The 21192-nt window shown below is 38.0% G+C and overlaps 1 protein-coding gene across 1 annotated transcript in view; it reads right to left on the reverse strand.

Annotated features, from left to right (window-relative positions):
- Positions 1-21192, reverse strand: part of UNC13C (unc-13 homolog C) — a 520481-nt gene that overhangs the window by 82161 nt on the left and 417128 nt on the right. The window contains exons 24-25 of the mRNA XM_075857981.1: positions 20079-20156; positions 13854-13931 (exon numbers count right to left, since the gene is read on the reverse strand). Coding sequence (XP_075714096.1) covers positions 13854-13931; positions 20079-20156 — 156 coding nt within the window. The remainder of the gene's footprint in view (positions 1-13853; positions 13932-20078; positions 20157-21192) is intronic.

Genomic DNA, 21192 nt, shown 5'->3' on the forward strand with positions numbered 1-21192 from the left:
CCTACGACTCTGCTTGGGCAAACACTCAGAAGGGGTGAGAGCAGGGCACAATCTAGCAGCAACATATTGTGTGTCAAGTACAAGACCAGGGAGATGCCACACCAGTACCCATGTACCTGTACGAGGTACCAGTACAGGGACCCCCAAACTAGACTGCATCCTGGACTACAATAGGTACATGGGAGGGGTGGACTTGTCAGATCAAGTCCTGAAGCCTTACAGTACTTCTGGAAGCGAGGCCACAGGCATCGTACCAGGGCAACACTTTTTAGGAGAAGTTCCCCAAACTGGCAAGAAGGGAAAAAGTCAAAAGAGGTGCAGAGTCTGCTATAAGAGGGGGATAAGGAAGGACACAATATATCAATGTGACGCATGTCCCGAAAAACCAGAGCTCTGTATGAAAGAGTGTTTTCAAATTTATCATCCATCCCTTTATTTTTAATTTACCCCAGTTTTACTCGCTCTGATCCACTTCGCACAGCTTACCCCTCCTCGTCTTTCCCCTCTGAGCCCTGCTGTGTGCCCAGGCAGCTGATAACAGCCACATGTAGGGTATTGCCGTACCCGGGAGAGCCAACATTACAGTTTATGGGGTGTAGGTCTCCGGTAGCACATGCTGGGCACAATATATCGGACACTGACATGGCATATATATAGAAAATTGCAAATCTCACTCTGCACCATCTGCTGCGCATTATCTTTTACACAATACTTGTGGGGTCAAAATGCTCACTACACCTCTAGATGAATTCCTTAAGGGGTGTCGTTTTTAAAACGGGGTCACTTCTCGGGGGTTTCAACTGTACTGATACCTCAGGGGCTTCTGCACACACGACTTAGCACCAGAAAATTCCCAGTAGGCCACATGGTGGTCCTTTCCTTCTGAGCCCTCCCATGGGCCCAAACGGCAGTTTATCACCACAAATAGGGTATTGCCACACTCAGGACAAATTGGGCAACAAAATGCGGTATTTTATTCCTTGTGAAAATAAGAAATTTTGAGCCAAAACTACCTCTTATTGGAAAAAATTTCATTTTTTTGAATTCACAGCCCAATTCAAATAAATTCTGTGAAAAAACTGTGGAGTCTAAATGGTCACAACACCCATAAATAAATTCCTTGAGGGGTGTAGTTTCCAAAATGGGGTCACTTCTGGTGGGTTTCCATTGCTTTGATACCTTTGGGGCTCTGCAAATGCGACATGGCACCCGAAAACCAATCCAGCAAAATCTGTGCTCCAAAGAACACATAGCGCTCCTTTCCTTCTAATACCTCCCATGGGCCCAAACGGCAGTTTATGGCCACAAATAGGGTATTGCCGCACTCAGGACAAATTTGGCAACAAAATGGGGTATTTTATTCGTTGTGAAAAGAAGACATTTTGAGCCAAAACTACATCTTATTGGAAAAAAGTTTGTCTTTTTAAATTCACAGCCCAATTCAAATAAGTTCTGTGAAAAAACTGTGGGGTCTAAATGGTCACAACACCCATAAATAAATTCCTTGAGGGGTTTTGTTTCCAAAATGGGGTCACTTCTGGTGGGCTTCCAGTGCTTTGATACCTCTGGGGTTCTGCAAATGCGACATGGCACCCGAAAACCAATCCAGCAAAATCTGGACTCCAACAAACACATAGCGCTCCTTTCCTTCTGAGGCCTCCCATGGGCCCAAACAGCAGTTTATCACCACAAATGGGGTATTGCCGCACTCAGGACAAATTGGGCAACAAAATGGGGCATTTTGTTCCCTGTGAAAATAAGAAATTCTGATCAAAAATGACATCTTATTGGAAAAATTGTCATTCTTTTAATTTCACAGCCCAATTCAAATACGCGCTGTGAAAAAACTACGGGGTCAAAATGGTAACAATAACCATAAATTAATTCCTTGAGGGGTGCAGTTTCCAAAATGGGGTCAGTTTTGGGGGATTCCTACTGTTTTGGCACCTCAACACCTCTCCAAACCTGGCATGCTGCCTAAAATATATGCTAATAAAAAAGCACCACCAAAATGCACTAGGTGCTTCTTTGCTTCTGGGGCTTGTGTTTTAGTCCACGAGCGCACTAGAGCCACATGTGGGACATTTCTAAAAACTGAAGAATCTGGACAATACATATTTAGTTGTGTTTCTCTGGTAAAACCTTCTTTGTTACAGAAAAAAAATAGAATAAAATTGAAATTCAGAAATAAAAACGAAATTTGCAAATTTCACCTCCACTTTGCTTTAATTCCTGTGAAATGCCTGAAGGGTTAAAAAACTTTCTAAATGCTGTTTTGAATACTTTGAGGGGTCTAGTTTTTAAAATGGGGTGCTTTATGGGGGTTTCTAATACATAGGCCCCTCAAAGCCACTTCAGAACTGAACAGGTACCTTAAAAAAAAGGCTTTTGAAATTTTCTTAAAAATATGAGAAATTGCTGTTTATGTTCTAAGCCTTGTAACGCCCAAGAAAAATAAAATAATGTTCAAAAAACGATGCCAATCTAAAGTAGACATATGGGAAATGTGAACTAGTAACTATTGTGGGTGGTATAACCGTTTGTTTTTCAAGCAGATGCATTTAAATTCTGAAAAATGCTATTTTTTCTAAATTTTCTCTCAATTTTGCAATTTTTCTCAAATAAAGACTGAATATATCGACCAAATTTTACCACGAACATGAAGCCCAAAGTGTCACGAGAAAACAATCTCGGAATCGCTTGGATAGGTTTAAGCATTCCGACGTTATTACCACATAAAGTGAAATATGTCAGATTTGAAAAATGGGCTCTGAGCCTTAAGGCCCAAACTAGGCTGCGTCCTTAAGGGGTTAATGGTTTGCACTTTGTGGTGAACCCTCTGTATTTTCTCTCATGAAGTCTTCTCTTTATGGTAGACTTAGATACTGATGCACCTACTTCCAGGAGAGTGTTCTTCACTTGGGTAGATGTTGTGAAGGGGTTTTTGTTCACCATGGAAAGGATTCTGCGATCATCCACCACTGTTGTCTTCCATGGACGTTCAGGCCTTTTTTTTTTTTTTTTTTTTTAACAATCTGATTTTTTTATTGTCTTTACGAAGTTTAAAACAAAAAGTAGAACAAGCAGAGTACATCAACATATGCCAAAAGCCACGTGAAGTAGTAGAAATTAGGTAATTACACACACAGGTCGTGGCAAGCAGGTAAAAATAAAACAGAACATATTAGATGAAGAGATGTAAAAAATAAAATTACAAAGAAAACATCTAGCATATTGCAATGTAAGTAGAGGTATCATGCATGATTGAACATCCAAACCCATATGAAACCAAATGAAAACCTCATGAATGACGTCCAGGCCTTTTGGAGTTCACGAGATCACCAGTGCGCTCTGATTTTTCAAGAATGTACCAAACTGTTGATTTGGCCACTTCTTCTCTTTATGGTAGACTTAGATACTGATACATCTACTTCCAGGAGAGTGTTCTTCACTTGGGTAGATGTTGTGAAGGGGTTTTTCTTCACCATGGAAAGGTTTCTATGATCATCCACCACTGTTGTCTTCCGTGGACGTCCAGGCCTTTTGGAGTTCACGAGATCACCAGTGCGCTTTTTTTTTTTTTTCAAGTATGTACCAAACTGTTGATTTGGCCACTCCTAACATTTGTGCTATCTCTCTAATGGATTTCTTCAATTTTTTTCAGCCTAACAATGGTCTGTTTCACTTGCATTGTGAGCTCCTTTGACCTCATGTTGTGGGGTCACAGCAACAGCTTCCAAATACAAATGCCACACCTGGAATCAACTCCAGACCTTTTACCTGCTTAATTGATGATGGATTAACGAGGGAATAGCCCATGCAGCCTATTCAATAGCTTTTGAGATAATTATCCAAATACCTTCGGTCCCCTGAAAAAGAGGCAGCTACATATTAAAGAGTTGTAATTCCTAAATCCTTCCTCAAATTAGGATGTGAATACCCTCAAATTAAAGCGGAGCGTCTGCACTTTCAGCCCATATTGATTATATAACTGTATATTCAATATATTTTGGTAAACAGCTAAAATGCCAAAACCTGTGTCACTGTCCAAATAATTCAGGACCTGACTGTATGTATATAAAAACAGACATATGCACTTATACACACTTATTTATTAACCTTCTATGTAAGATCTGTCATGTAGGCCCTCTTAATTAGCAGATGAGATCCTATTATGCATCCCTCATTCTAGAACAGCCATATAGAGTGTCAGGAGCATACTGTAGATAAGAAAGCAGCTGATAACCAGCTGCAGAAATCACGAAGGAGAGGGACACAGAACAGACAGGACTGTAAGTTTCCTCTTTTTCTGACGTGCTGTTTATCTGTGCCTACTTCTGTAATGTGACTTCTGAGCGTTCATTCTCCGTCTCCTCTTCAACCCGACAGCTGGAGCAAGCTCCGGCTGATGCTGTACACAGTGGAGAGAGGAGAAGAGACATTCCAGGAATGCTCAGGACTGTGGAGGATGCACTGCATAAAATGTAAGTAATGCAGTGCATCCTCCCTTCAGTTTTATTTAACTTAAAGTGGCTTCCAGCTCCGCCCCCCCAGTCGCACATAACGGCAGGATGCTAGCGTCACGACATAGTGTGCCAGACTGCATGGGCCCCCCTGACACCACAGGCCCCATAGGAACCGCTACGGCTGCTGTGTTAGTTACGCTCCTGAGTCCAGATTATAATAAGAATCGGAAGACAAAAGGACTTAGAGGATGTTCATATGCAAAATCAAAAACATGTGAAGCTAAAAATGTTTTTTGAGGCTTTTTTTCTATTGACTCTATGAAAATATCTCCAAAAACGTCTCAAGACGTGACATGCTACTTTTTTTCAAGCTGCATTTTTTTACGTGCCGTTTTTAAAATGTAAAGAAATTCCCCGTCTAAAAAAAACGCCGTATTTCCCAATGGGCAGATGTTTGTAGGCGGTTAACTATCATTTTTTCAGGCGTATTTTGAGGTGTTTACACCCCTAAATACGCCTGAAAACACTGCGTGTGAACAAACCCTAATTGGTGCAAATATGGACAGTTTGAGCGGTAAAGTACCTACTATGTATAATTCTACACGGCGCCTTGGACTATGCCAGTCTTTACCTGCTCGAGACCGGGGTGTGTGCATTTTTCTAAATTGTTATTCATATATTTGTTAAATCAGGGATAGACCAGGTAAGACTTTCTCAAAGAAGACCTTAGGCATGGCTTTTGTAATCTCACACGATAGGATCCGAATCCGTTCGGGGTTCTTAAAATGTGGCTCATGCACAAAGCTGTAATAGGTTTGTGTGCATAATATCTTACAATTTTTTAAGTAAATGAATTCTATATCCGATTTTTAAATTGATGCAGAATGATCCATGATCGGTTCCAAACTGTGCACTAGTATAATACTTTACTATAAATGTAATTTTGTCTACAATGTTTATGTGTCAATTCTCCACAGTGCCACAACGACAGTGTACAGCTCTTTCATCACAGTAAATCACTTAGGCAGGTCCACATCTTAGCTTTAATATATATTGTATCTTGTAATGGTATACTACATTTTTTTTTGTGCGTCAATGTCACACAGCTATACTCACAACACAAAGCTCCATACAAACAATGCACAGCTCCACAGCTACTTTCCCACTCTGTACAGCACTTGAGCATGTCAACCACTCCTAACATTTACCCTATCCTACCCCTTCTGCTCTTGACAAGTTACCAAGTCTCTTGAAGAGGACTTAAAGAGGATCTCACTAGTTTATTAATGCCCTAACTCCTAACTAATCTAATAGGTGCTATGATGCGGATAGCTACAGTGTGATTTTTTTTTTCAAAAACGTTTATTATTTGCAAAGTTATGAGCATGTTTCTAAATATGCTAATTTGGCTATTCTTGCCAAATGGGAGGTGACTCGTTCTTTTCACTCTGGGCGGTGTAATGTTTTCAGTATGACGCTGTCCAATCAGCGCCATACAGTTCTCTTCCCAGCCCAGGAACACAGCATGATCATATAGTATACAGCTTCCATTCCGGACTGTGTTTTTATCTGGTGAAACCTCTGGTTATGTCACAACTTTGATCCTGGTGGTATATGAAAGATTAGAATCTCATCTTTCATATGCCATCAGAGCCATTGTGCTAGCTGGTCCACAGCCGGAGATATGGATATTTGAAGTGATACCCCATCCCTCCAGGCTCAGTCTCTCACACTGTGGGTGCAGCAGCTTCATGCTGATAGGACGGCGTCAGAGGCTATGAGGTAGCTCCACCTCAGGAGAATCGCTGGTGTTGACAAGTATTACGTCATTTGCATATTTAAAATAATCAGCTTTTTGGGACACAATTTTCACTAGCATTATCAGCGTGACAGCTCCTATCAGATTAGTTAGGGGATTGGTCAATACTAAACTAGTGACAGATCCTTTTTAAGTGTATTCTCCCTCTAAGAATACAGTTTAGTAAACACCATTCTATTTGCATTGTTGCGGTATAAGCACCTATACTATTTCTTCAGCATGGAGTTAAAACTGCAATTAATAGAAAAATATACAAAATGAATCAGATATTGAAATAAAAGAATCATTGTCATACCTAAGTATACAAGAAGAGACAATGCTGTAAAAATACATTCTAATGACTTCCATAATATACAAACATTGTTACATGTGAAATATTGGAACGTCAGGATCGCATTGCTCCATTTACAGTATGCTTGGAGATGTATTTAAAAGCATTGAAGCAGCAAAGCTTGCTGGATGTTCTCACCTTACATTAGCTTTTTTTTTTTTCTTGTTCGTACTGAATGTGAAAGGAATGATTTGGTATGTAGCAAACACACAGGAAATATTCCAATGACAAATACAATAACTGTTGACATCACTTGGCCTCTTTGTGAAACTCGGTCACAATATATTTATTTTAGATTTAATGTTTATGTTCCTTTTAACCTAATTGTTTACATTGTTCTGCTAAGCTTTATATAAAAATGCTTTCAAATAAGTGATAATTATTCAATGTCTGAGTATGAACCTTGTTTACAAAGGAACTAATAGTTAGACATAGGTTAGATGTCGTCATGGGTTTTTATGCATTAAGAATGGGTTTTAGATGCACAGCTTCAAAATGCCTGTGGTAGTCAGCAGCTGCTCAACAAAAATGAAAATAACGTGAAGTTTAGATAAAGAATTAATTACGAGCTGCTAATGTACTGTCTTCGCTTTCTGGAAAGTAAAGGTTTCCAAGGTTTTCTCTTGTAATTGAACAATAAATGTTTAACACAAAAATACTCATTTCCAGTGGCGCTGCTAGCACATGGCACTAGGGGCACGCGCCCTGGGACTTTTGCTCAGTGCCCTGGGTCACTTGGTGCCAGAGATCACTAAATTAATTTATATCTGTGTCTACTCCATATGCCAGTGCCCCAGGTATTTTAAGCGTCTACCTGCTCAGTGCTGCATTGTATCTTATTTGAAGGTCACTACAGGCAATACATTGAGTAATGCCCGATGCAGGATTTGAGGCGGTTGCGTGACAAAGGAATTCAAAGAACACCTAATTCCTGTGTCATGCACCTTCCCCTCAGGCCCTATACTAGACATAACAAATGATTCAGCAGCTATCAGAGTGTTTAGTATGAGACATAATGGCTCAGCAATGTGATCACATAATCTATGAACATGAGATGATTGCTGACGAGGTCCTTGCAAATTGTTCGAGAGCAGCAGTTGTAAAAGTTTTCTGAGGAGACCATAAGACTAAACACATGGACTGAGTGTAAGGCCTATGGTAGTAAAAGGCAAGTGGATGCTTGAGATGAGCGGTGTGACTAGAAGACTTGTACAGAGAAACAGATATATATCAGTATGTCGTATAAGCAGGGACTAAGACAGTGTTAAGTATTACTAAAATGAGCACAGAGTGTGTATATATGGTAACCCTACTAGCTGGACCTGTTCAACTAATAGCCTGCGGAAAAGATTAGTTATGGTTGGTGTAGACTAGTATTTATTAACCAGGGTTCATCAGAGCAGAGACCGTAAATCTTTGGAAGAGAGCAGCAACAAGAACTTTCATTGTGTATTGTAAGGATGGCAAGATGATTTTAGCCGCTTAAGGGAGCTTGGAGTAGGCAAGTAAGGCAGTCAATATATCTTGTTTAAAATATAGTGTTGGCCAAAAATGATGAAATGCCCTGCTGGCCCCAACATGAGTAGGAGTAGAGGTTCATAAGTTGAAAGGAATCACTGAGATTGGGTTTGCTTCCCTTAACAATTCAATATACATGATTTGGCAGTGGTTGAAAATAATAATGGCAATTTTATTTTAGTAATAGAATTTGACATTCAAAAGATTAAAAAGGTCAGATCTGCAAGTGGTGCAATACATTCATTAAAATGTATTTCATAAAATATAAGGATATGTTCTTGCTGTATTACTGCATTTTGGACATGAGGCTTGCTGTATGCATGTGATGAAAACTCATTCACCTGTAAAAAACACTACAAAATTTTCTACTAGTCACTGACCAATGAATGTCAATACTAAAGAATGGTATATCTGTATGATGTTCTAATGGAAATGCTGTATATGATGATGTTACAGTGGTTGTCTGACTGTCAATGTATTACTGTTCTTGTTGAATAAAAATTGGACTGATTTAAAAAAAAAAAAAAAAGATAGTATCTCAGTCACCAACCAATAAATGTCAATAGTAATGAATAATCTCCAAATCAATGGACATCGAGGGAGAACAGTGGCCCAATCACTGGTCAGTGAAAGACATTATTATAAATGATCTGTACCTGGAAATTTGCCTTCAAATTAGGGCATCTACTAGATTCCCTCATACCAGTAAAATAGAAGGTGTCTATTGCACCCATTGAACACCCCAGAACACCAAATTTGGGGAGAAGCAGGAGCACATCCTTTATGTTTCCCAGTTGGTCTCTCCTTGCTTGGTGGCTGAGGAAGATCAGGTAAGTGCTCCACAAATTGTCCTACCACAACAACTTATCACCTATCCACAAGGGACTGCCATAGATAGCCGAGTACAGCACTCAGCTACCTTTATCAGTCCCATAGAGAATGAATAGAACGGCAGCGTGCATGCATGGACTGCTGCCCTGTTCAATCAGGGGACTCGGGACCCCTATTCCCTTGATCGATGTGGGTCTCAGCAGTGGGACCACCAGCAATCAAACACTTATCACCTATTCTATGAATAGGTGATAAGTTGTTGTGCTGGGATAATCCCTTTAACACTGAAAACAAGATTAGTGAATGCATAAACGAATATATTTAACCTATTGTATAAGCCTATCCCTGCTTATACAATGTCACATGCAGGGACATACACTCACAAAAGCCTCCCCTTGGCAAATAAAGCTATATATAGGATGTCACTACTTATCCTTCCCATGACAAAAACAGGTTTCTGAGATGTATTACCTAATGCTAAGAATTCTTTTAATACTGGTACAAGGAACTTGTCTAGATGATCAAGGACAAGGAGCTCCTGAAAAAGCCTGTATGGCTTAATCACTGAGCTATTACAAGCTGAAGTGGTTTATTACCTAGTCCCCCAGGTGAATAAATGACAATGCCTCTGTTACAGAATTCACTCAATTGAAAGTAATGGCCTCTTTTATTGATATTTCTGGGATCTTCTGCCCAAAGGTAAAATTGATTTACAGCCATCAATCTTTCCTATGGATATCTGTGTGAGGATATATAGTTCAATTTTGTAAGAGATATTTGGTACTTTTATCGGGAAACTCATATTTATTCCCTTGGTGAAGTCTCCAAAGGCAACCTGTGACTTTTAGAGATACAATCTGTTCATACCGACCAAGATAACTCTTGGATGTTTCAATAAGGATTCCCATCCCTATGTGTCAGAACTGGAAACCCGAACTAAGTTTCTCAGATTGTGACCAACATTTTTATTATATATTTGTGTCATATTAAGTAATATACTTATTGTAAAAGAAGTAAATCAAATTAATTATTTTTCCCCAGCTCTAAAGAAGCAGGGATTAAAGAGCCTGTATGGTTTGAACAACCTGTAGTACCTATATTGCTCTAAATTGCTCATATAATCTGTATTAAAATTCAATATTTGAGCATTAAGGCCTCATGCACACGTCCGCGCAGTATTTACGGTCAGTAAATACTGCACAGATGGGCCGCGGACTGTCACCCATTTGCGGGCCTTACTTACATTAAAAAGTATAGGAGCACGGTCCGTAAATGCAAAAATAGGACATGTCCTATTTTTTGCGGGTCATTTCGATGGCCCAGACACACACCCATAAATATACGGTAAGGTGTCCATGGCCCATAGGAATGAATCAGTATTTTTATCTGCAATTACAGATCCATAATTTCGGATAAAAAATATGGTCGTGTGCATGAGGCCTTACTTGCATTTACTTAGACACTGCATCTCCCCTCCTGATCCTCTAAGCAATAAGATCAAACCACATCAACTCAATTTAGACACAGAATTTCTTTGCATTATTAAAAGTATTATTTTAGGTAGAGTGGGTAATGCAGGTGCGGGTAGACCCAAATGTAGTGTACTGTACTTGCCAGCGTTAAATATGTTCCATGTTTTGGTGGACATGTCAAACTCATTTTCAATTGGATCTGAGAACTGGAATGATTGAAAAGTGTGTGTGATATTCTTATCATATGTTATCATTGGCACTATGTAGGTGTAAAAACCTGTCTTTGTACAGTATTTCTGGAGAAAGCATAAAAAGCAGTGCCAGCTTTTTGTGAAAACTCACTGTTAGATTTATAAGTGAGAAAAGGCAAGAGATTACAAAAAGTGTTAAAAAGTGTTCTACTATCAGATAAAAAATATCCCAAAATCAAACAATAATGAAATATAAATAAGATTTAATGATTAGACTTAAAGAGATGAAGTCTAAATTATTAACTATAGGCGGGTGTAAGAATTCTCTTACTCTCCCGCTGGTCATCTGCTCCATTTTTTTAAACCATGATGGGAGAGTAGCTGAACTAGTGGATGAGACACAGTTTTACGCTATGCACTGGATACAATATCTACTTGCATCTTCACAAAATAATTCCATTGGCTATACTGTGTCATACATATATAAATAACGAGAGTTCGACAGCAATTCCAGAAAAACAGATCAGTAACATAATGATTTTTTGAATATCTGGGATAGAATAATAATGCTGAATGACAGCAACAAGATAACGCAAGCTCGTGTGAGCAATTTTCTGAAGTAAAGGGGGTTTTACACTGGGCGATTATTGGGCAGACGAGCTTTCATAGAACGCTCATTGCCAATAATCGCCCTTTGTAAACAGGGCAGCGATCAGCAGATGGCCGAGTAAACGCTCAATCATCTGCTGATCGCACCGTTTTAAAAATGTTAAATATTATCGCTGTCGGCAGCACATCTCCCTGTGTAAACAAAGAGACGCGCTGCCGACATGATAATAAGGTATGGGGACGAGCGATCGGAGTAACGACCACTCGTCCCCATCCATAGCTCCGTATGACAGGAGCAAACAAGCCCCGATGTCTCGTTGATCGGCGCTCGCTGCACCGGCCAATTGTAAAAGGCCCTTAAGGCAGACATCCATCTACAGCATATGAAACACAGTGACATGTTCTGAGTTTTAACACCTTCACATGATAAACTTTTATGTCTACCTGCTTACATTGTATGTCATTGACATTCTCATGCCAACTGGACATTTTGTTAAGTTAACACATTGTGACAAAAAAGCAGACAACAGTGTTTTTTTTTGCATATATTAATAAATGTCTGTTTTATTAATATATTGAGCAGGCAGATTTGGAAAAGACTGTACAGGAAGAAATGTTTTAATGCATTAAAGGCTATGTACATCTTTGAAAGCTATTTTTTTATTTATTAAATCAATGTCCTATGTGTTTTTAAGCAACTTTTAAATTCATTCTTATTACTTTTTTTTTTTTTATCCTGTATACATAGAAGCTAAACTGACAAATTTGGCCGAGAGAGAATGATACAGCTTCTGTGTACCGTATACAGGATACATAAAACTTTATTGTAGAAAGTAATTTTTTTTTTACTAAAAGTTCATTTAAAAGTTGCTTAAGAACACATAAGACACTGATTTATTAATAATAATAATAAAAAATTCTTCCAAAAGGTGTACTTCGCCTTTAAGTCTCAAATAGGAAGGGTCTATCATAGCAGTGATGACCTTGAGTTTCTCATCTTTTATTCTGGGATCTGGCCCTTTAAGAATGCATTTGTAACCATCTATGATATGTAATCTGAATAAAGTATTATATTAGTACCTGTCAAATTTTCTAAATCTGTCTGCAAATATTGAAAAATAAAAATAATTAGCCACTCTGCGGTCATGGAAAATAGTTCACGCAGCGGTCAGTCAGGAAACTGGCTGATCGCACAGCGTCAGGAGAGTGCAATCAATCCAAGCAGAAAGCAGCTATTCCCAGTTCTCTTACATCATGCAAATACGAGCCAGGGGAGGGCATACAGTATCTGATTTTATCCAGTTATTGAGAAATCAGTGACTGAGCTGAAGTCCAGCCTTAGGCAAATATGCCAGCGTAAGCAGTTTTGTATCACTGATCAAATAAAAGATACTTTAGCCCAATCTGATGTTCTGATATGAATTCCAGAATATTATTCAGCCTAGTGCTAAGTCACAATGTGTAATTGAGAATTAACACATGCTAAAGGTTTCGAACCATTTAGCTAATGATGAACCATTATTATCAAGTACCATTCCTAGGCATGCGTGGCCGGTATGCATATAGATATAGTGACAAGGCTCAGCCTAAGCCATTTGACACTCAGAAACATATTTAAAAGATTTGGAACTAATTTTATTTTATTAGATTATTCAATTGTTACTATATAGTAGCAGCCAAAGGAAATCATGAAGCATAATGTAGCATTAGGTAATGAGGTGGCACTGGGAAGAGGGACATAAAATATATAAGTGTCAATACAGACACACTACAAGAATAGAACATACTATATAAAATATATAATTATGATATCATCAGTACTATGGCACCCCAGGTAAGTCAATGGTTGTAAATGCATTTCAAGTGCTCTCTGTGTTCTTGTATTGGCCATTTTATCTTTGTAATGTTCAGTAAAATAATAGATGTCAATACTGACTTCCTTTCCTTTGTGCTCCATTGTTCTATAGCATCAATATCAATCAGAATCATTGTATTCTTAGGCTGACACAGTCACTATAGCCTGTCAGTCTGGCACTGAATGACAGCCTGTTACATATAGTTTGAGATATCAATGCATGCTCGCCTTGACAAACCTTGTAAAAGGCTATTGCTCCTTCTTTCTTCTGCTCAGTAGATGGCAGATGGACAAAGACATGACACATTACAGACAAAGCACAAAACACAAAACTATCAACACAGATAAAGAAAACTCAATATTCCTGAGATAGGCAACCTGTAGTTGTCCACCTATGGTGAAGCTACATGTCCCACTTTGCCAGGCTCTGGGTAGGGGGCATCCTAGTTTTATTATAGGAAGTAAACTACAGGTTGCCTAGGCCTGCTTCATCGGGAAACAGTGGGGGATGTTTGCATCGTGACTACAACAGACAACATGAAATTTAACTCATTCAAAGATCATTAGACGGAGGTGCATGTATTAGGTCTAGTTACATCACTAGCCATTACCTCTTAATCCAATAATGCTCCTCTGCCTGTAACAAAGTTGCAGATCAAGATTGATATAAACTAATAAACTAAATATGGAATAGGATTTATCTAATGATCTCTAAATGCATTTTAGTAAAACATCAACGGTAGAAACACGAGTAGTCTTACCTCTTTCCCTCCCATGTTCTCAAACATCTTTTCCAGTTGAACTCTTAGTTGCTGGACGTTGTTCATCAGAATATATGGCTACAAAACACAAGTGAAGAATATTGTATATTATAATAGAAACATCACAGATGTTGTAACACAACTGTCCCTAAACTGAAGACATACCCGGAAAGAGGGTTGGACCAGATAATGTGAACCAAACCCAAACAATATTTACAAAAATAATACAATTTATTATTTAAATGTCAGTGGGTAGGTAAGTATATTCCCATTCAAAATGCCTAAAACTAATATTGATATGGATATAAAGCGAACATTTAGATGATATGCTCCTTATAAGAGATAACATGTTCCATTGATTTAAGATGTAAAACGAAATAAAGAAATACTACAATAATAAAAACAACTGCTTAAGGGTGTGTTCACATCAGCGTCGGGATTCCGTTCATCGGTTCCAAGCGGAATTTTGAGGCAAATTTTCCTCCTGCAAAAAACTCAGTGTGAACTCAGCCTTATACCATGATTAAAATTTATTAAAATAAAACAAAAAACCCTCTAATCTAAGTTGAAATTCCAAATATAGCACCTTAACATCTGACAACCAAGCTGTACTTGTGACATAGAAGTTTTGCCACAAGTCCTAAATATATGGTATCAGTATCAGATGCTTTAAAGGGATGTGTTGTTTCAGAGAATCATCTCTACATGGTATAGGTGTGATCAAGGAAATGTAGGCGGACAGAAGGCAATGAAGGTAATATCATAAAAAGAATAATAAGGAACCCAAGAAGAAGCTACAATAGTCCACACAACAGTAAATTAGAAGCTTTTATTAGTTTTCAAAAAAAATCCTAGTTGGAAAAAAAAATCCCCCTTATTGGTCCTGGTGGAAATAATCTGCTGTCCTGCTGCTGAACCTGTCTGTATGTCCTTCAGATTCTTGGATTTGTACTTAGAGATGAACCTTGCCTAATGATCCCCTTACAATATCCTCAAATGCTCCGAATTCTGGTTCAATGCTCCATTAGAGTCCAGATCATTTCAGAACATTTCTTGAATTTGACAGAATCACAGTGTAATAGCAGCTTCTAGGTGTAATGCACGTATTCCCTCGACATATACAAGGTTACTCATTTAAGGCAGAGTTTTGCGTGTTTTCAATGGCAGAAGATTGAATCCTAGCTTAAATGTTCTCTTCAAAGTATGACCGGTAAAATTCTATTACACTTCCTGTGTTATATGTTCATACTGTACTTTACAGAAAAAATACAAAAATTGCAATACATATTTGATCAGAATGGGGACAGGAAAAAAACTGAAAATTACTATAATTAAAAAAGTGGAAAACAGGTTCGAAATGGCTCAGCATTTTCTTACAATGTAAAAGACCAGCTAGAGTAATAATTCATTGACCTATATTCATTGCCTCATGACCAACCACAACAGTAGGTTAGAAAGGAAATAACTAAATAAATCTGGAATTCATCAACGAATGTAAAAGGAAGGAGCGGTAGCATCAAACATTAGTACAATAGGATGTATTGGCATCACTGTATTTTATTGTATGCTACCACTATGGCAAGTCTAATTCCCTTTGCAGCTCTAATAAAGATGACCTATCTAGGGAACGTGTATGGTCAATCATACTAATGAGCAAACACGAATCCCAGGGGTAGGTTAAGTGACAAGTGTTGTAATGTGCACTTACTCATAGATCTATGCAATTCACCAGGCACCACACACCGGCAATTTTATTGCCCTTAAGAGCTCTCTTACTGCAAAATACTTTACATTGATGCTGTCAATGGAAACTAAAATGGCCATACATATTGCTAGTGTAAACAAAATAAAATATTTTTAATAAAAGGTATGACTAAAGCACCACATTACATTATTAAAGTGACTAAGAAATACCCATTTATCTGCAGATGTATTACAGATAGATGCCATTACAGGCCATTTGGGAAACAGGCTTAGGAAAGTCCCTTTATGTTTCTTTCGCACATTAGCCATGCTCATCCTATTAAAGCAAACCAAATGTATCACCAGTGACTTAAATATGTGTTATAGTCAAGGATCCAGGAGGATTATTAGCCAGTTGATATCTTAGTGCTTTTTTCATTGCAAACAATATATTCTTTTTTTTTTGGTGGGACACTTTTGTCGTTTTGACGAACAACTTCATCTTTTTGGTGAGTGGATGGATCTGAGTACAATGTAAGTGGTTAAATAACAATGTAGTTATATTACAAAGAGACAAAATAGCTTTTAACGCCAATGTATCAATATATAAAAAGTTATACATTTTATTTGAACAGACAACATATACATTAAAAATAATACAAAAAGTATGACTCTAGTAAAGTTACACATCCCCTTGAGGAAGCTTTTCGTGGTGAAACGCGCGTCGGGGTATACGGCGGAGCAGACACTCTTTCACCTTCTGTCTCACACATGGGTAAGTCCCTTGATCTGACCATTTAACCCTATGCTATGCATTGTCTTTGACTCTAACTGTGGGGTGGTCCATACAGTGTTGGGTATTGCTTGCCCATATATTATAGTGTGTAGCAGTTTGTGAGTGCGGTCTCCGTAACTTTACTAGGAGTCATACTTTTTGTATTATTTTTAATGTATATGTTGTCTGTCCAAATAAAATTTATAACTTTTTATATATTGATACATTGGCGTCAAAAGCTCTTTTGTCTCTTTGTGCTATAACTATCTGTGTATGGAGCTGCCTAGAAGATTTTTTGAGGGGACAGTGGTGCTTTAAAGCAGTCTCCAGCCATTAACACAACTCTGTTTGGAGTCTATATATTCATTCCAATGTAGTTATATTGTCTACCAAGGATGAAGACACTAGTCATAGGTATCTGAGGGCCTTTTTGATGCTATGCTATTGCTTGTCTGCTTACTTAGGCTTGGATTTGATCGCTCATTTTCAGCTATTTTTATGTTGCCATTCATTCATAATGCTCATGTTACGAAAGAGAACACTCACACAAAAAACATACTTGTTTCAATCCAATAATATGACTGTAAATTGCTATACAAATAAAAATTGCTATTTGGGAAGCCAGTTGGCTCAGTGGTTTGCATTGACTTTTTACAGCACTGGAGTTAAACATCAAGATTTGCATGGAGTTTGTATTTTTTCCCCGTGCTTGCATTGAGTTTTTCTCACTATTTTCATACTTCAAAAACATACTTATGGATTCATGGTCTTAGAAAATTGGCCATCGACTGTGCAAGTGCTCCAAGTTTGGGGAAATAGATTGTGAGCCCGACGGGATTTGGACTGATGTGACTGTATTCTCTTCACAGCACTGCAGAATATGTTAGCACTATATAAATAACTGGCCTTAATAAATAATTCACAACACTTAAAATGTTAAGTCTGATATAAACAAAAGGAGCTGTACTGCTTTTGTGTCTCATCATTTTTACTCTACTCTAACATTTCTAATATAAATGTAAAATATTTTATAGTAGTGACCAAGTACTTAGGGATTTAATTCTACAATTTACAGATATCAAGACAAAATGAATCAGCATTTAAAGCAATCTAAAGAGTCCATTCCTTATAGCAAGCAACCATCCATTTGGACTAATTTAACATTTGGTTGCAAGTACTGCACATTTGCATTCATTGATAGTAAATATCCCAAAATCTTTCCAAAATATAAAGCTTTGTAAGATAACAAAACCAGATTATACATTTCACTTGCAGATCGAGGAAGATAAAAGCAGGGGTATAGTTATAGGGGGCTTCTGATACATGTGCCCCTGGTGCCAAGAGGGTGACAATAAGCCTCTATGTCTTTCCAGAGTATATAGATACAAGGCTAGAGCGGCAAATTGCCTCTTGGCCCTAGGTGAAGCGAAGCCTTGATATACGACTCTGAATAAAAGGCATAGTACACTCTACCCAACCTCTGGAGATATTGGGGTATCTTTTGGCTTGTTTTGTTTAGATCATGATACTCTCATCTCCTACAGGGCACAGGTACTGAGCTGCCTCAAATTCTCCCCTAGATATTACTGTTTTTATCACAGCAAGCATTTATTTATACACTGAAAGGACAGAAAATCACGCCTTGGAATGCTTGACCAATCTAAATGTGCATGTTTACGGGAGAGTCGGAAGATACAGTTGTCAGTCCAGCTGTCCTTCAGCCAACTGCTATGTCACATGTATGGCTGGCTTTCTGCAGTCATTCATCATCTATAGATGTAATCAATTCTTATAGCTATAAATATCAAATTATTGCAAAACATTACAAATTAGAAGCACAATGGGGAAGAGGTATCAAAACAGTAAAAACAGTCATTAAGTTGATACACCGTGACGTATTTATTAAACCGCTGCATGGCTCATGATAAATGTTTTTAATGCTGAATGGAGTTCTAGAATGAACACACGCTCTGCACCAGCTATGACCGGTCATAATTGTGCAGTACTATTGTAAGATAAAACTCTGTCTTACACCTAAAAGGCTATGTTCACCTTTAAAATATATATATTTTTTTTATATGCGGTTTTGAATATGTAGGAAAGACTATACGCGAGTTCCGTCGAAGTACCGTATAGGTAGAGCATTTGGGGGATATCATACACGTGAGAGATAGACTTATATTACTACACGTACATAGTGAACACCAAGGTGATTCTACTTGCATAAGACGTATTGGACTTTAGCTGATCAGACCATCTGGGAGATGTGGGGACTGGGACAAAAAGATTTTACAGAAGGCAACCCAGTGGATTTTCCATCTCAAAACAGTGGCAGCAGACGGTTTAACAGAGTAGTTGAACTTCAGCTGCTTTATCTAGACAGTAACCATTTATACTCTTTGTCTGATAGATTAAGCTAGAGTATAACTCCTACCCCTACCTGGAGCTTGAACTTTTGGAGGATACAATTACACCAAATCTATATCTGGGGAAAGGATATACAGTACTGGTTTTGGATGACTTGTTACGGTCCCATTTAATTAAGCTGGCTTACTAACATCTACACTTGACTCTGATTTGGTTGTCAGGAGTCTCTTTCGACATATATTTATTACCCATACAATTTGTAAAGTATATATTTGCATAATGCATTATTTGCATAATGAAATATTTGCATGCTTCTATTGTTTGGGTCTGTTGCTGTCCTGTCATGTGGTTTGCTGTATTCAATAATGAGTAGCGCATGTTTGTCTGCATGAACTCCAACTTGTAAGCTACAGTTGTTATTGCGCCATTTGTCTAGGGTCTTATGCAGAGGCATACAGTAACACAGCCTCTTTTGGGGCATTAACCCTAACGTCCCTGCATCCAGTAGGGTTAAAACATCTGTTCGAGACAGCAACCCTTACCTTACAGTTTACATCTTATTTTCTACACTGCAGGTAACTAACTCAGACGAAACTAGGGATATGGTAAGACAGCACCATTTATGCTCATTAACCATTACAGTATCATTGTTGTTAGGCATCATTTATCGTACGTAACTGTATGGTACCCTGCAGGTTTTTTTTAAAATCTTTCCTAGGATGTTAGGAGTTGGTTTTGTTTGTTCTATGTGGTTATGGAATATGTATTTTAAAAAACGATGATTAAAAATGATATTCTATTTGGCACGCCGTATTTTGTGAATTGATTTGATTCCCCCTTTCTGTTCTACTCAAGTAAAGTTACAGCACTATGGTTCCCTACGGACTTTGGCCTAAGTTATGTCGAGGAGGCCTGTCAGTGTTGGACCATATCACTGTCATGTCATTCAGTGCTACATTGCAAGCAAATGAGCTGTTTTTTTAAAATAAAATAAATGCATTAGTCATCATTGAGCTCCGTGACCTTATAAACATATAGTCATGGATCTCCTTGGTGAATTTGAATGTCCTTTTCATTTAAAGCAGAGGATATATTATATCATATAAACTAACATTTTTCATCAAAAACAACTTTTTCTAAGGCTACTGTAACATTGCTCTGTATAGTGCTCTAACATTGGATAACTAGAGTACATCTGTAAGTCTAACTGCACCCAGCATGACATGGCAATAACACTTCTCTATCACTTATGTGTACATGGTCATGTTGCCCATGGCATCACAAAAAATGTGAAATCAGGACTCAGTCACCAGGGGGTTTCACATTTGCATCTAAACTACGATTATGAGGCTTTTTAGCTTTGTAAACAAACACAACAAAATCCAGCGCTTTGTACTTACCACATTTTCTTTGCCGCAGTACAAGCTGAAATCATTGGCTATAATTGCAGCGTATTGAAGAAGCACTTTGTTGATGGTCTAAAATGAAAGCATATATAATTACTATAGAACAACAGCATGTACATTGTGCTCTGTTATTTGCTAACCACTTACTAAATTCACACGGCTTCCAGCCTACATTGGCATACATTCAAATTAACTGTTTTAGGAAATAAAAAATAAAAAATGTGAACATACCAAAAATTACTGAGAACATTAACAACGCCCAGTGCAATGAAAGCAGACACGGCTACAAAGAATAGCACAGTGCATTGAATTGGAACATTAAATGTTCTAATGTTAGATCATTTACATTGGAGATCTGTGGGATGCCGCTCATGAAAGGCTTGGTTGATATCCCACAGCCCTTGGTTGGGCCTATTTGCTCTCATGGTTGCCAGGGGTCCCAATGTTTGGATCGATTAGAAATTGATAGCATATGTAATTATATATCACCAATGTTATAGGTAGAAAAGCCCTTTAAATTTTCACCAGGTGATGACTTTATTGCAGTATTTATGTCCCTCATTTGTTTACATGGGTTTGTTCAATTATTAGCCAGCTACAGCCTACACATGTAGCCAATAGTAACAAAGTTTTATAAAGTATCATAACAAAATAACAATGCAGATTTCATATACTGTAACTGTACACCAGAGGTAGTAAGTTGTCTTTCTGTATTCAAGAGATAAAGATGCTGATTGGTCAGACTACATTTCTGGAGCATTGATCATCTAGGGGATGCATGGATCTTCGGTTATTTTATTCTATTATCTGTAAAATTATGCTTAAAGTATCCAAAAGTAGCAGATAGTAAGAATAATGTGAGATGGTGTCGCTGATATAGCAAAGTTGGCAACATTATAAAAAACTATTTCCAGGGAACCGTTCCTGCTGAGAAGATCCACTGGAGCAACATAAGTGAAGTAATATCTAGGCAGGCCTAAGGGCTCACAGGAAGCAGTAAGACATGTCTCTTAAATTATTCTTCCTAGTTGAATTTCATCTATTTATTTCATTTATGTCTTCTAAATGTTAAAAGGGGGATCATTGCCCCATGTTGCATAACAGGGGC

The sequence above is a fragment of the Rhinoderma darwinii genome, chromosome 3, assembly GCF_050947455.1.
Source record: "Rhinoderma darwinii isolate aRhiDar2 chromosome 3, aRhiDar2.hap1, whole genome shotgun sequence".
In the NCBI taxonomy this organism is placed as follows: domain Eukaryota; kingdom Metazoa; phylum Chordata; class Amphibia; order Anura; family Rhinodermatidae; genus Rhinoderma; species Rhinoderma darwinii.